At 36.4% G+C, this 16,481-nt stretch overlaps 2 protein-coding genes across 2 annotated transcripts in view; both read right to left on the bottom strand.

Annotated features, from left to right (window-relative positions):
• Window positions 1-14,432, bottom strand: part of LOC128997686 (uncharacterized) — a 96,940-nt gene extending 82,508 nt beyond the window's left edge. The window contains exon 1 of the mRNA XM_054423342.1: window positions 14,026-14,432. The gene's annotated coding sequence lies outside the window, so the exon portion shown is untranslated. The remainder of the gene's footprint in view (window positions 1-14,025) is intronic.
• Window positions 14,433-16,197: 1,765 nt separating this feature from the next.
• The window catches only part of LOC128997679 (uncharacterized), a 62,423-nt gene continuing 62,139 nt past the window's right edge, over window positions 16,198-16,481 (bottom strand). Inside the window, exon 3 of the mRNA XM_054423328.1 lies at window positions 16,198-16,239. Coding sequence (XP_054279303.1) covers window positions 16,198-16,239 — 42 coding nt within the window. The remainder of the gene's footprint in view (window positions 16,240-16,481) is intronic.

The following is a 16,481-nucleotide window of genomic DNA, read 5'->3' as shown; positions in this document are numbered from 1 at the left end:
GACAGCTGCTGGTGCCTGTTGTGGACGGTAGACGAGGCGAGTGTTCAATGTTGGACTATTGTCAACAAGGTAATAAACACACAAGCATTGGCTCACACAGCCCACAATATTGTTACACCTTTTGTCCAGTCTTTGTCAATAGCTTTCATAGTGGCACGTTTAAATGGTTGATGTGATGATTTAGAAATAAACTGTTAACAGCAATCTGGTTAGAATTATCGAATTATGACGACGGATTGTATTTACTTCGTAACAAAACTAATATATTACCAATCATAGAAGGGCATCTAACGGATGGGAATTAGTTGTTGATTATCTCAAGTAAAAGGGATCGGCTGTGCTATAACCAATTTGTAATGAAATTAAACATAAGGTGGTTGATTCAGTTACTTATTGTGTCACAGTCAAAGTACGATTTTCTCTTATTTTTCGATACCCCGATAATTGATGTGTCATACAAGATGCTATAGTTTTCAGGTTTTCTTTTAGTTTGACTTGGTTATTAGGTGTTACAGTAGTCGACATACTACAGAAATCATTAACTGAACACGTTTTGTGATTATTTTTTTAAATGGCAGCCACTTTGAATTGGAATTAGCCTCCCTCACTGACCATCCCCAGTTGATTGCGTTACCTCCCCTGGTCAGTGGTCACGCATCTCGTCTGGCGTGTGTAGCGTGACGGGTGATGGCGAATCACGCCCAACCTGTCGTGTTATTGCTATTAGCCGCCCATTACTTATACCTTCAACCGAGCAACGTCACGAAAGTTAAATATAAATCGCGAGCTAAGTATGTTTAATGTTCAGAAGTATCATATTTATAAACGAAACACACACACGCGGGAAGCTATGGTTATATTTATAATGTGTTTGAAGAACAGCAGCCTGTGTGAAGGAGAAGTGAAACAAGACGCTCTTTAAATATTTTTTGCCTCCGGATCACATTTATTGAAATAAATATTCAGAACTACTATTGCATGGTCAGCGGTCCTAGTTTGTTAAGGCCAAACATCGATTTTGAACAAAACACGCATTGATTGTTTAACAATGCACTTTAGGTTTACCTATCGATGTATAATGACCTAGCTGAAAAAGCACTGGTCAAATAGGTATTTTTAACATATCAAACAAAACGTCGTAATTATCCTAATAAAACTCGTAACAGGCAATATAATTACAAACATAGTTTAAGTATTGGTTGATGAGATAGAGGGCTCAGGTTAAATATAGAGGCCCAATTACTTCTTCGAGTTTACTAGAACTGTAAACCAATAAAATGTGTTTGAAAACTTCCCAATCGACCAATGGGAAGCTCTCTCGCAGGCAGTAAACTGTACTATTTACGAGCTGCAGCGTTCATGCTCTAATGGGTAATGTATGGAGGCGTGCGAGGCATCAGCAACACGTAGGCCTACTGGGATGATGCTCTTACAGGCTAAATTACTTTATCGATTGCCAAACTTAAGGAATGCAAAAGGTGGATTTTAAAATGCTTTAACATACACTAAAGCAATGGTGTTAAGTACAAACGTGCATTACATTCTGCATCAGGTTGTCTACCTCTATTTTTAGATTGCTTTTTGAATACAAGTATGACTACATTCACATTAGAATGTATCTAAATAACAAACTAAATACAAATTCATAAAATAATCAACGACATTTTGACGAGCTTGCCGCAAAAGCTTTTGCCGAATGAGTTAATTGTTAATATTTCTAATTCTGATCTAATTTTAAACTCAAAGTATCAGGGTTTTTAAATCAATTGATTGTTTTAACAAACCCTATATTCACACTCTTTAATAATTTTCAAATCCACCCTGTTCGTAAGGAAGATAATTGTTTACTATTAGGATATAGGCTAAAGCAACCTTTCATACAATATAAACGATATCAAGAGAGAGTAAATCTGTCATTGATTCATAGGCTGTCCTAAATGATAAGAATACAGGTTATCAATTTAAACACTGATAGGCAAGTAGCCCAATGATAGAGGCCACTAAGCTATAAAATGGTTATCAGTAACTAACTGTGCCTGCTGTGGAGTCGTTCAAAGATGACCGACACCGCGACACCACGTCTTGGTCGACTAGATTCTCACATTTCAGTTATTAGTAGACCCCCTTCAGATAACTCAAAAGGTCCGTTAAAACGGGCTATCCCTAAAAAACTGTAACACATTTCTATTAATTCGAAATAATAATCACTATTCTGAAGTCGCGCGTGCATTATTTACAAAATAAACTACGGTACTACACTGAATATCCTTGTTTTCTTGTACCTGACGATCAGTCACAAATAAACCGAAACACGGTTATGTCAAATACTTTCAGTGAAATAAATTATAGACGTATGCAAGAGGCAATAAAAATGCCATTTTAACACAAGTAATATTAATTGATGTTTTCAAAATCTATCGTAACTATCGTTCAGAACTTGTTGTCAAAATTACAATTCCAGCGACCATTTCGATACGAGACAGGGTAGGTACAGTATGCAATATTTTATTTTGGATGGATACAAAATATACAAAATAGTTTATTTCTTATTCCTGTAGAGTTTAGCGTATTGTTCCCATCGCCGATCGTGGGAGTGGAAATGCCGACATTGCTAGAAAAAAGCGGTTCATCCGAACTGCTCTCAAAACAAAGTTGGTTGAAACAAAATGTAATATTTTATTTTACGAGAGAAAGGCAGATAATCCGTTTATTGGTTATTGCGAGGTGGGCCAAGGTCTACTGAAAATGCATGAGAGGCCGATATAAAAATCATATTTGTCAAGCCTACTTTTTATTTTTATTTTTAGTCGGTTTCGGTTACTTATCTAAACACGATTCAATTAACTCTGGATACTCGGGACGTCCCCAAAAGGGATGTGAGCTTCGTGTAGGTCCGTCGCTGCAGAGTGGGCAGTTTATATTCCAATGATGTCTACGGCCATACCACCCAGCAGACAATAACACATGAAAATTATTGCATTAAGTTTGACGCATCAGTAAAACACGTTTGATCAATTAAACCAGTAAATTAGATTTTTCCTGTAAAATATTCGATAAATAGGAACGATATTCTAAAAGATAAATGTAAACTTTTATCCAATAGAGCCATAGTACTTAAACAGAGGCAATATTAAAGAAGATTAGCAGTATTAAAAGAACAATATTTTTCAATTAATTTTATCTGATTATCCAAAATAAGAAATAATGTTCCTTCGTGGGTCCTAAACTTTTCAATTAACTTTCGCTTCAAATAAAAGATGGTAAATATTTGAAATGTTTTTAGAAATAAAAATCACTTGGCATATCTCAACATAATATAATTAAACTTCTCACAGTTTAACTTTGTGCCTTATCCGTGTGGTTATTGTTTACGTTTATTTATGTTAATTTATGTTTTATATGTTTATGTATTCTCATACCGAATAGGTTGAGATTGGTATCAGATTAAAGCTATTTAAATTATCTTCAAAATAGTCATTTTACAATTCGATTGAGCAAAAAAAAATTCATCTTCATGAAAATTTTAGATTGGCGGACCGTCAAATTTTTACTACTGGGATTTTAAAATACGTATATTTACAAAACTATGACAGAAATGTAAAAAACATATTTGGATTCCCGGCTCAAAATACCATTATTACTAATATGAAAAATTGTATCAAATCCAAGATGGTCCCAGTGAAGTGCCATGAAAGGTTGACATGGAATGCCCTATGATTAACTCTATAACTGATGATATTGCTTGAAAAGTGGCATGTTTGAATTTCTCAATGATTGTATGCTGTGAATTCATTTATACATTTATTCATTAATTCACTTTATCATTTCATCTTTATCCTACATACATAGTTTTGCCAAAGAACACAATATGTGAGCGGGCACAGCTACAATGAGGATAGGATTAACTCCGTGAGTTTATCGTGCAATAGAACAAGGAAACCCCACTTGAGCTTGATTACAAAACGTGAACACCTTATATCGCAGATTAGCAAGAACCTGTTATCAGTTGTGCGATATGTTTATCTGTGCCCGAGTGTTGTTTGCAGGCGCGGTCACACAGCCAAGGCCTACAACAGGTGGGTTGACTGGTATTATCACAGTCACCTTGACCATTACCTAGCTCAGCTGGGCATACAGTGTTGCCACGCTAACAACAATACAGTACTGAAGTGAGTCACGGCTACATCATATGGCCGTTATACTAACATGCGCGCGTGTGTGTGTATGTGCATGCGTAGGTTGACGTGGGCCTCAAACCCCCGCAATCCCACGGATGACCAAAATGTAAAGGGCGCTAATTCCTAACACCGCTATAATCGATTGTCTTCGGTATAGAAAACAAAACTGGACTTTTGTATACACCTATACTGAGCTAACCTCTATAGGCTACAATATTGTTATTCGTCAAGAAATACAAGGAAAGAATTTCCATTGAGTTGTGCACCCTAAATAATTGTTACTGTCAGCTACGTGTGTACTGCATCAGCGTGTGTATATGGCTGACTCACGATATGCGGTTCAGGGGTCGTACCTTTACCTCTGGGTTTGTAATTCATGGACGAAATGTAGGCCTACCGGTATGTATACAGTGAGAAAAAGAATTAAAAAAATTAGTTAGATAAAAATTACTTAGAAACTGCTCTGGATAAACAAGGGGTTTCAGAAAACTATAAACGATGTATTGAATATATTCAGGTAATTTAGGTGAAATATTCTGAGGGATAACATGTTGTACATAAACTTCTCAATTGATGATGTTATAAATACATTCTTTTGTCGGAAGTGTCTTTATCACAGTTCTTCAACTCACAACTGAAGATCAAATTAGTAATATATAGGATACGCCAATCAACAAACTCTTGACTACCAACGAGCATCCTACATTCAATCGAATAAAACATTTACTTTTAAATATCATGGGAATCAAAATATTAGGATTCCACGAACGTGAAAATCATGCTTTAAAACTAAATAAAACTTGTTTAATAAGAAACTGGAAGCCAACTTTGAGCAAATGATGGTCTCGGACACCTACGTGGAAGGTGCGGTATAGTTGCCAGGTGTAATGATAATCAAAACTGCCGCGGGAGTCACGGGGCTACGCCCCAGGTGGCGGCACTAATGGCCATGGGGCATACTGCGACTGCGCAGCGTGACCAGCCCAGGAGAGTCGCGTGCCGTCTGTGGTAGAGAACATCTCATTAAGAAGATGATGTTACTCTATCGTCTACGGTACATTTTATTTCCACACATCAACGGTAGATAGCGTTTACTGTAGTTGCGATACTCTTAAGGCTATCCAAAAGATTTACCCGCTTACTGGCGGTATTTTGAAGAGCTTATTAGCTCTCTACAGAGAATACAGCAGTGCTGTATCCTGTAGTACACAACTGTGGGCTTTCTCTGTTTGGAATGAATCAAAACCATAACAAGGTATGGAAAGACAGTAAAGAAACAAATACCGCTAGACCTTGGTTGTACTACAGGAATAGATTCAGTTTGATTATTTGAACAGACTTTGGAAGGTTTCACAAGACCACGACGTACAAAAAGCAGGTGTCTTCTCCCACCTCACACCTCCCCCCACCGCAATTACGCATTATTATAGCTATTTATAATTTACGGAATTCAATTCTAGTTAACACTCATCATTCAAACAAATAATGACTGAAGTTCCGTGGAACAATCAAGAGCTCTGTTGAGGAAAATTCTCTACGCTATCACAAGTTGTTTGGATGTATAATGCAAAAGTGTTGAGCGCTCAGATACGGTAATAGTATCAATGAACTGGTTCTAAATATTTTTCTTTTCCATAAAAGTTATAAAGTTAGATCGGAAAGGATTGGGTAGGCACACGTTTGAAAAAATAAGAACACGCATCACCAGTCAACAAGCCATTCAAAGGATGTACAGTATAGAATGGTATATCTAACTCGACTGCATCACCACCATTCAAACATAAATATAGGTATTCTATATATAGAAGTACAACAAAGATTCCTTCACAGTATCATTATGTAAACGAGAAGGTAATAAATACCAGGGACGACTGGCGGGCAATGAACTTAAACGGTTGACTTCAGACTAGAGGAAGCAAATAAAGACGCTGACAGATCTATGAGGCCGGGACACGGGATCAGATGGCCAACTACTCTACTGCTAGGTTCACATTTACATGGCAACTACAATATAACACACGGGATCTAGTGACCAGCTTATTTACTGCTAAGTTTGCAGTTAGCTTCCATAATCTACACGTTGTGCAGTAAATCCCGCTAAATAGGGTTTGCTATCGAAAAATAATTATTTGATTGTGTATCTGCTTAATTTGTGTGTATACAATCAGAATTATTTAATAAAGCCATTTTTAGAACACTACATTGGACGAGTTATAAAATATACCTTCATAAATAGCGACTTTAACTAGGTACTGTACAATGCACGAACTAATATACTCTAATATTACTCTAATATTACTCTAACATTGGCCATAATATTGTATACTCTAATATTGGCCATAATATGGCCATAATAGCCATAGTATTATGGCCAATGATATGGCCATAATAGCCATAATAGAGCCATAATATGGCTCTAATATTGGCCATATTATGGCCAATATTAGAGTACAGCACCTAGTTAAAGTCACGAATTGTGCTGCTAATTAGTTTCAGACAAAAACTTGATAATTAACCAGGTAGCGCACTAGATCAATAGTCGCAGCAGAGCTCTGAAATTAAAAACTATGGCAAAGATTAATGCCGCCTTCCTTTTCGAGTTGTTTATAGCCTGGTAATAATATAACTCCCTTACATAATTATTGCGATAAATACCAGTTATACATTTTATTAAAAAAAAATTAATTTTCTCTTGCTATTAATTCCGGCTTCTTTTGAGATAATTCTACAGTACTAACAAAAAGTCGTCACTATAACCTTATTAGCCAGTCCTGTATTACAAAGGGAACTTCGCAGGTTTCGTCAATTTTGCAAAGAATTTTTTTTATGAAATCCTTAAAAATGTTTAACAAATTTATCAAACATTCTTAAATCGTGAATTAATTCTAAAGAGCTTGTTAATTAGTGTTGGTGTCAACCAATACCTACCAACACCGAGGTTTGTGGTGTGTACTGTACGTGTTATATAGGTGTGTGCGTGTGTGTGTGTGTGTAATTAGACTCGGCGCGACGAGTGACGAGTGACGATGGAGGCGCAACCCGACATTTCAATCAATTCTCCTCAATCACCTCGTGGACCACACAAAATTGGATCAAATTAAGAGCAGACAGCTCTGTAAATGGCGAGCTGTCCAAGTCAAGTAAATACATACATTGGTGTGTCAAGGGTTTAGTACTACTGTAACAGATATATTATAAGAACGTACGTAGTGTTAAATGATTTACTCAGAAAAAATTAAACGGTATTTTTGATAATTTCTACGGTATACTAACATGACATTATGATTGTGATAAACGTATACCGGTAATTATTCTCATGCTTTTCAACCTTTAGTGACCACCCTTCCAATTTATATAAGCACACCTTAATTAATTCGAAGGGTGTAGGCTATAATCAAATGAAATAACAATACCAATAACAATAACAAATACTGTAGAGTTTGTATACAATATGCAACCGATTATGGCATTTTACGATAGGCCTATACTAATACTCCTGTGACAGTGACAGCAGTTCTAACTGATGAAAACGTGTTCATTTCTGAGAGTCGAAAGTACGTTTCAAATTTCTTGCTAGACAATCACTGTTTTGCACTGACTGTAGTCCCGAAGTTTCGAAAACTCATAAATCCGTCAGCTGACAGCCAATCAGCTGTGGGCAGTGTCGGCTGCTAGTGTTGACATGATTAACAGCTGTTTTTGCCGCCCAATTTCCCGCCAACGCGTGATCTAGGTCAGCGGCGACTGTGAAGGGTTTCTTTGTACTGTCACACGTCTATGTCCACGAGTGGAATATGTTTCGTAATTAATGTGTCAACGTCGACGTAGAAAGCTCGGTCGTGGCTCGATAACGGATCAGTAATCAATTAACATCGTGGAAGTTGAAATAGTCCAGCATACGGATTTTGTCGCGACTCCTGAGATTACGAGAGCATTGGTCTAAAAGGCAGCTAACATTGCTAGGTAATCAAAGAAATTCCTCCGAATGAATAAAAGACTAAGTACGTCCTGTTAAGGATTTACAGTCAACGGTGCTGCGCTAAAGCCACTTCTACAATAGCATTTGTCGACGCAGTAACCTTCCGAAGTTACGCCTTTATTACGCAGTAACGTCTGAGTCTTATGTCAAAATGATCTTATGATATGTATGTCCTTATTATCTATATATCTAATTCCGTAAGCCCAAAATTTTACAATGAAATTGTGAGCGAACTGGAGGCCGTAGAAAGCTGGGAGGGGTCTCATTTTAAAGGTCTGGGCATGAAGTTTTGGGGAAAAATACTCATTTTTCTTACTTATGCACCAAAAGGTTATTACAGGATAAAATAAATCACATTTAAATAGCATGGGAATCCAGGTCATGTCCGATTTGTTTACTTTAAAACATGTGGTTTAGATTTATTTAAAGCATATGGTAATATCATTGACTATTGGCTACAAAAGTTGTATTAATAGTGTTAAAGGTAGTATGTAATATATGTATTGTATGTAACTATAGTGAATTTGAAAGTAAACATGCGTGCAAATGAAAATGAAACAGCATTTTGTGATTGGCTTCTACGCTTATATTAGGTAATGGAATCTTAGAGAGCAATAGGGCAACACCGGCAATTGACATTCCAGATAACTTTGTTCTCTCTGATTGTGCAATTGTTTATGGCAACTCAATAAATCCAGAAAATATTCAAAACTACTCCAATCAAATAATTGTATGTCCTTTAAATGAACATTGTGATAATTTAAATGAAGAAGTATTAAAAATCTACTACAGTAATTATGAAGTAGTTTCAGAAGACCCTACAGAGAGGTTGAACATACCAATTGAGTTTATAAATTCAATTACACCATCTGGAATGCCACTACACAAATTAGTTTTAAAAGTTGGTTCAATAGTGATGCTCATAAGAAATAGGGTCTGGATTAGTTAATGGAGTACGATTGGTTGTGTTGGGTATGTCTGAAAAAAGTGTAAAGTTAGTAGTAATTACTGGAGTAGGGAAAGGGAACATATTTTTCATGCCAAAAATAAAACTAATATCTACAGATCCTAATATGCCCTTTAAATTTACAAAGGATTCAATTCCCATTGCGATTATCTTTCACCATTACTATAAATAAAGCGCAAGGCCAAACCTTCCCAAAAGTTGGAATTTATTTGAAAAAAAACAGTGTTTACCCATGGTCAACTTTATGTTGCTTTTAGCCGGGTAAAGCGGCCAGATGACGTTAAAATAGAAATAGAAACAAATAAAGACCAAGGAATGGACCAAAATGGATACTACACAACAAATGTTGTTTTCAGAGATATTTTGTTACAGAATTAGTATTTTACAATTTGGAAGATGACATTATCTCTATATGTTGTGTTTTTCTAAGTGAATTTGTCTATATTAAAAAAAATGTATATATATTTAATTAATAGTGAAGATTATTGAAAATGTTCTTTTGCTGTATTATGATTAGACAATTTATGTTACAAACCCACCACATGAAGAGTCCTTTTGAATTTTTATCCTAAACAGAGCAGACATAAAAATGAATTATGCAGGTATGTGATAACTGTTATACATTATTATAATATACAAAAAATTTAAACGATAATTCAAGGTAGGGTACGGTAACCCATGAGACAAATAATTTGTACAAAATAATTATTAGAATATATTACATATACTGTATATAGGGGCTATTGCCCCTACAAGCCACTAGTGATAATCGTAATCCAATATCACGCTTCAAAGTAGTAAACCATATGCCATTTCACTTTCAAAAATGACCAACATATTAGATTGTAAGCGTATGTATGTGTCTGTGGAGCGGGAGCTGGAAGCTCTGCCACATACATAGGTTGGTGGTGTGTAGTGTCTGTCTGTTGTGAGTTGCGACATGAGCAGCGTACAGTGTAAAGTGGCACTGTGGGAAAATACATGACCGTATACAGCAATGGAGTAATTCACACACACACACGTGCGTGTAGAGTCCTAGGTCCTCGGATACGAGCGAGCAAGCAGTTTACATTCTCTAATGTGGTAAATATTTTAAAACACATAAAATTGATGTTAATAGTACTACTGAATTAATGCAACATTAGAAGAACTAGAACAGTTAGTTATTTAATTTGCATGCACAAAAGCTGTATTTAACGAATCCTGATTTGTTTGCGAGAAGACTTGAGCCTTAACTATTCAAAATGTTAGCTCGAAAGCAAATCCTAGCAAGTCGTAGGAGCTGCATCTTGTACGGTATAGGAATCTCTAGTTCCTGTTGCCAGAGACCGCCCACGACGACTATACGAGTAGCCTATGTTGCAACTACTAGCTGCTTGACCAACACTGGTAGTGTACAAAGCATTTCAAGCGGTCTGTAGTAAACTACTTAGGTAGTAAAATGTACTCAACTCTGATAATATACCTAGCACATACTTTCCACCTATGGCTACATTGAGGTTTCCATGACCTGGATGTTTTTACTTGGAAATCCCGGTAAAAAGTTGATAATCAACGTGGATGTCTAGTTAAGCAAGTAAACGTCAAGGTTGTTGCCGATATCACACATGAATGGCGACGAGGGTATCAATGGATCTAGTACAACTGGTTTACGGGGACTGGTTCGTCCAGGGCTAGGTGCCCAGTCGGTGCCCAGTGCTCACCCGTGTGGGCCGCGGATAACTATGTTACCGAAATTAAGTTATCGACCACTTGTTTGCCAAACACTTTTAAATTAAAAAGTTTGCGCATATTACAGAAACAGCGCTATTCTGTAGGTTAATACATGTTGCAACGTAATCCCTGGTAGCAATTGGCTACTGGTTGCTACACACTTATGGTGGCAGGTGTCATTGTCAAGCCTAGACGTGGTTGTCAATGCCTCTCCTAGGAAAGTCGTCAGAAAGCTTTAAAAGAGACGAATAAATATAACAACGTTTTTACGAACGAATAATATGCATACATGTATGACAGAATTCTCGGCGTGGCTTCAGGTTCAGGGTGTAGTGTAGGTTTTGACAATGACAACACAAGTGTGTCGAAACCGGTAGCCAAGCATTGCGTTGGCAACTAGGTATTTAACCTCGATATTAGTAATTGTTCAGTGGTAATCCGGAAAGCAACACGTCAGAAATGTAGAAAACAGTGAATGACATTAGCAGACTCAGACGGTGGCTTATTTCAACTATACATAAATTTGCATTGTTAAACTGGATATGACCTTAAGATGGGGATGCGATTTATTATTATGCCTGTAAAGATCGGAGCTATTAAATTCGAGAGATGTAGAAAGTATATTTTCACTCTCACACACTCGGGTAAAAAAATGAAATATGTATTTGCTCAATAGCTCCTAACTCGATGGTTGGTGATAATAGGTAGCGTATCCTACCAGGTAGGCTACCAAAGTCGAATTATTCAGAAAATTTTAGTTCACCATCAATCATAAAGCGCAACATTAATGGGCCTATTAATAATGACCAAGTCTTAAACTGAAGTTACCGTAATGGTTGTCAATGTAAAGATAACTTTCCAGTCACTGGTCAACAGTCAGACACCCCGTCAGCCGATTGGTATCACCATTGACATGTCTATACTCAATGGTATCACAATTACAATGCATAACTCAATTCCACAAGCTGTATAGTTGGTTTGTTTAAAAAATTTAAATTAGTACCTATAGCCTATTATATTGAGAACGTTGAAGAGATAGGTTCTTTCTGCACCAAATCGTATAATTGTAGTTACATCTAGACACATATTATGTTCACATAAAGTTTAGCCTAATTAGAAACCTTAAAAATATTAACTTTACCAGAAACTTTGAAACTAAAGTTAATTTCCTTATGCCTACTCTAGCACTAAAGGACATATTATATATACGGTGTAAACACACAGAGGCGAAATATAATGGGGGGGGGTCCCATACCATAATAATGTATTAGCATAGATGAAGTCCTTCATCTATGGTATTAGGTAATATGAAAAGGAAATAAGTCCTACTGTAATAGATATAAATATATTTTTTAAATATTTAATATCAACAATAAAGAAGCATGACCTCTATAAAAAACGGCATTCAGCGCAAACTAACCCTCTGAATATGTGTGGAATATCTGTGACATGAGTATAAAAGATTAAAATAAAGAACGGGTGTCTACCGTACAATTACTTATGTATCCTGACCTTACATTAATCTTGACCCAGATAAAAAATATATTCGCCACTGTAAATACGATCATAAAAAAAATTATTTAAATTTCAATGTGTAATAAATGTAATATAGAAGCAAAAAGGGGTATCACATAGACTTACTGACCTTGCATGGCGTTTTAACGAGAATAAGTTATAGCATGATCTGTTAAAAATGTAATGCAACATTGCAATGAAAGAGCTCAAAAGCTTTAGGCCTACCGGTAGGCCTACAGCATTGTTTGTAGCCTTATACCACAACTTTAAGTAGGTACCGTCGAGTCAGTTCAAAATTGAAAAATAAATACACATTTGAGAAATAATCTGGTTGATAGCCTGCAGGTGGTCTGCGGAATTCAAACGCAGATCACAACCAGTTGCCCGCAGCTCCAGACTCGGAACTGGTTTCAGTCCCAATAAGGAAGTAAGAGTGGTCATTAAATCATAACATAAGTTGTCGTAAGCGAAGTTCACTACACCGCGCACCGGTAGGAGCGCTTTCTCTTTAACACATAGGGTACGACAAAACCTTGGGATTTCCCGTAGTCTGAACTAGAAATGAAACAAAAAATTTCAGTTCAAAGACAGATCTGATACTGTACATTATTAAACATTAGAAAGTAGGCCTATTAGTATTTTGGAAAAATTAACATAAAAACAGGAAATTATCTCAATTGTGTCTAGATTGGTTTAGGAAGTCCAGGGAAAACATTGGTTGTTTAGCGCACTGACTGGATTACAATTTAATAACTTAAATACAAATATAGGCCTAGTGGAATGATATCGTACGTTGAGTTGTTTTAAACTTGAGATAGAGTGGTTAGTAAAGAAGAGAAAAAACAATATTTTCCGTTACCGTACCGGTAATAATTAATCCCATCCTGAATTTCCGAAACCTTGATGTTCAGCTATGCATGTTCACAAAATGTGGTTGGTGAATTAAGATCAATTTAGACTAAGTTTATGTAACATGTATGTTAAATCATTTAGACTATTTCTGTTACATATATCGATGTCCCTTTAATTTGAATATCACATAACGTATAATAAACATGAACGTAAGAATGTTTTGTTGTAGACCTATCACATGGCCGGAGATATAATCCCCGCATGGCAGCCCTGAGTCAGTTCCCGCCACTTTTGTGTTTGTAAACAATGCTCAGCTGACAGCCCGGCTACCAACCCCGCCTACAGCCGCAGGGACCGACAAATACGTGGCCTTGACAAACAAAACACCCGCAGGCAACCCCGACACACCACAAAAACTATACTACCTACCTCTCCTTTCAACTGGACCATGGGGCACCGTTCTCATTAACTCTACAGGTTATTTTGGATGAATTCGATGTCATAGCTTAATAAACTATAACTTGATAAACATACTATAACTTGAGTATAGTGGATTTTAATGGTAATTCTCTAAATATAATTTTGTGCTAGGCGACTTACTAAAAAGCTTATCAACGAATACGTTTAATATCTACTGAAACAATTTATGTTAAGACTAAACCCGGGGTCAGTAAATCTATGCGATTCCTTTATGATAAAGACTTTATCCAATGTTGTATACTAAATTATGACTAAAATAGATTTTGTTTTACATGCTAGAGTTTTCAATTTACATAGTAGAGCTTAAACTATCATATAAAACTAGATAAAATCTTACTTACCTATATTAAGTTGTCCGTTTGCCTTTTTAAAATTTAAATTCAAACACTGGCTGTATGTTAAATCTTTCATTTGATTACACTACGTTTTTGAATCATCAACACTATTGTAGTAAAATCACCAATTTACTAAGCACAACAATGAACACACAAAATACTTTCACTTAGATCAATTTAAAATGTACAATTGGGATGGTAGATTAGCAAGATTAATTTGTCATGACAGTAAACAGTTTAAATCGTGTAGGTAGCGATGTATGTATTAGGGTTATGAGGTGGGATGTCACAGATCCATTGACACAGTATGATATAGATACCATCCTTTATAACCGGTTAAACACTACAGCACTCAAACCCGGCAAGTGAAAAACTTGACAGAACACGATACGACAGAATGAACGTCAACTACAAAACACAGACTGAAGCAGATGACGCGGCGCGCGGGCGCGGGCAACGGCGAGAGCCACACTACCAACATCACAGAGGGAAATATCCCTGTGGGCGGCCGGGTATTGACAAGCAACAGGCTGCGTTGCCTTGGCCGGTGATAAGTGGCAGAACCAATTATGCAAATCTGTCAATCACGCGTTGCAGTTGCACCAACCAGCCTCTCATATTTCCATATTGTGTCGTGACGTTGTGAAATTGAAACTGCAGGTATTGGAGAAACTCGCCATTGGCCATTGTAAATGGTCAGTAAATGAGCCGTAATTGAAGATTGCAAGGTCTTAAAACTTAAGTTTTATTGTGATTTTCTAATATGACTATATCGGACACAACAATTTTCTATTTGGCTGGGTTTCAAATGAGGTGGAATTTATTTGTTCTTTAGTGCAATGATTTGACAGATTGTTTTACATGACGTACCCTAATGTGCACAATATTCAGTCAGTTGTTACTATACACTGTAGACTTAGAAGAGTTGTGATGTAAGGAGTACCCTTTTGCGGTTGCATGAATAATGGCTGGTGGGTAAATATAGGATAGGGTATCGTAATATAAAATACCTACAGACAGGACAAGTGACATACTTATACAATCACCTGTTATTTATTTATATTTATTAGATATACCTACCTAAATCTTGTATTAAATAGTATATTTTTGCCAATAATATACTTTTGTTTTATAGGCTATATAGGCTAATAATAATAATAGTAATAGAAATAATAATAATAGTATTTTTCTTATCTGTGAAATAGTCTTCTCAGTGGCCAGAGTAAATCCCCACATGAACGATATTATATCTACATTTTGATTCGTAGCCTATTTTTCTGTAACCATTAAATCATGACTACTTATTTTATCCAATGTATTTTGCTTTAGAGATAGTTACAAAAGATTTATGTTTTATTTTAGCTCGGGAACTCGGGAACTTGGATCGTGTATTTTGAGTATGTGGAAGATGCAATTTCACAATAAAGTGTTGAAACTAAAACATTTTTAAGTAAAATAAAGGGTCATGGCATCCTTTAATCGTATAGTAAAGTTCGTTTATCTGTATTTTATTTTATTTTTTTTTTGCTGCTGGGCCGTTGATGATGAATACATGTAGGCATAGGCACAAAATCACTTAATAGCATCATCCTACTATAGAGTAGGGGATCTTAAATACACATGTATTTAGTTATTTTTTATACTGAGTTGAATCAGTAACCCAAGCAAATCGATCAGTAAACTTTGAAGTTGTCTAATTTTAATAACGATTTTGTACTGAATTGTATAGAGTTATGATGTAATCAATGCAACATTCCAGAATAACACTTTTCAACGGACTATACCACGTGATCGTGATACTGGATCTGTCCTCCGGTCTCCATTTTGCAGCCAGAGGTAATGGCCAGGAAGTGGCGATGGTTGTTTTGTGCCACATACATGAATGGACGTGGGCGACCAGAGCGGGGCAAGGACACGAGACAGCACTGTGGGCGTCACAACACGACCAGGACCAGGATAACCCGAGGGATGCACAGGATACATGAAACGTATGGGATTGGTAAATGCAGGATACATAACGCTGGGGCGATGCACAGGATACTTGCTTTGCGCAGAATACATTTGAAATATGGAATATCTAGGATACCCTGGATATGATTCGTGATGCTCTGGATACGAATGATCCCGACGTATAACAGCAACAATGGTTACAACATAGTACTGCATACAGTTTTACAGCTAATACTCACACTGCCACGCCTGCTGTACACACTCACTCACCTGTAACAGACATAATTACAATTAATTGAAATATACAATCATGACAATCGTGGTGAAAAAATATCTATTTTCTGAATAATCGCTTATTTTGGTTTGAATTCATTACATTACAGCAATCAAAAGTACATTAAATTTAAACCTCTAGCAAGGAAGGATGCTAGTTGAATAGCAAATAAACCTTTACTACAACACGTCATGTGTACAGTAAGAGCAGTACAATAACACTTGTGAAACTGACCCAT

The sequence above is a fragment of the Macrosteles quadrilineatus genome, unplaced genomic scaffold (genome assembly GCF_028750875.1).
Source record: "Macrosteles quadrilineatus isolate MER2022 unplaced genomic scaffold, UCM_ALF_1.0 Scaffold_1__1_contigs__length_201487025, whole genome shotgun sequence".
NCBI lineage: Eukaryota > Metazoa > Arthropoda > Insecta > Hemiptera > Cicadellidae > Macrosteles > Macrosteles quadrilineatus.
This window is presented reverse-complemented; position numbering and strand designations above follow the sequence as displayed.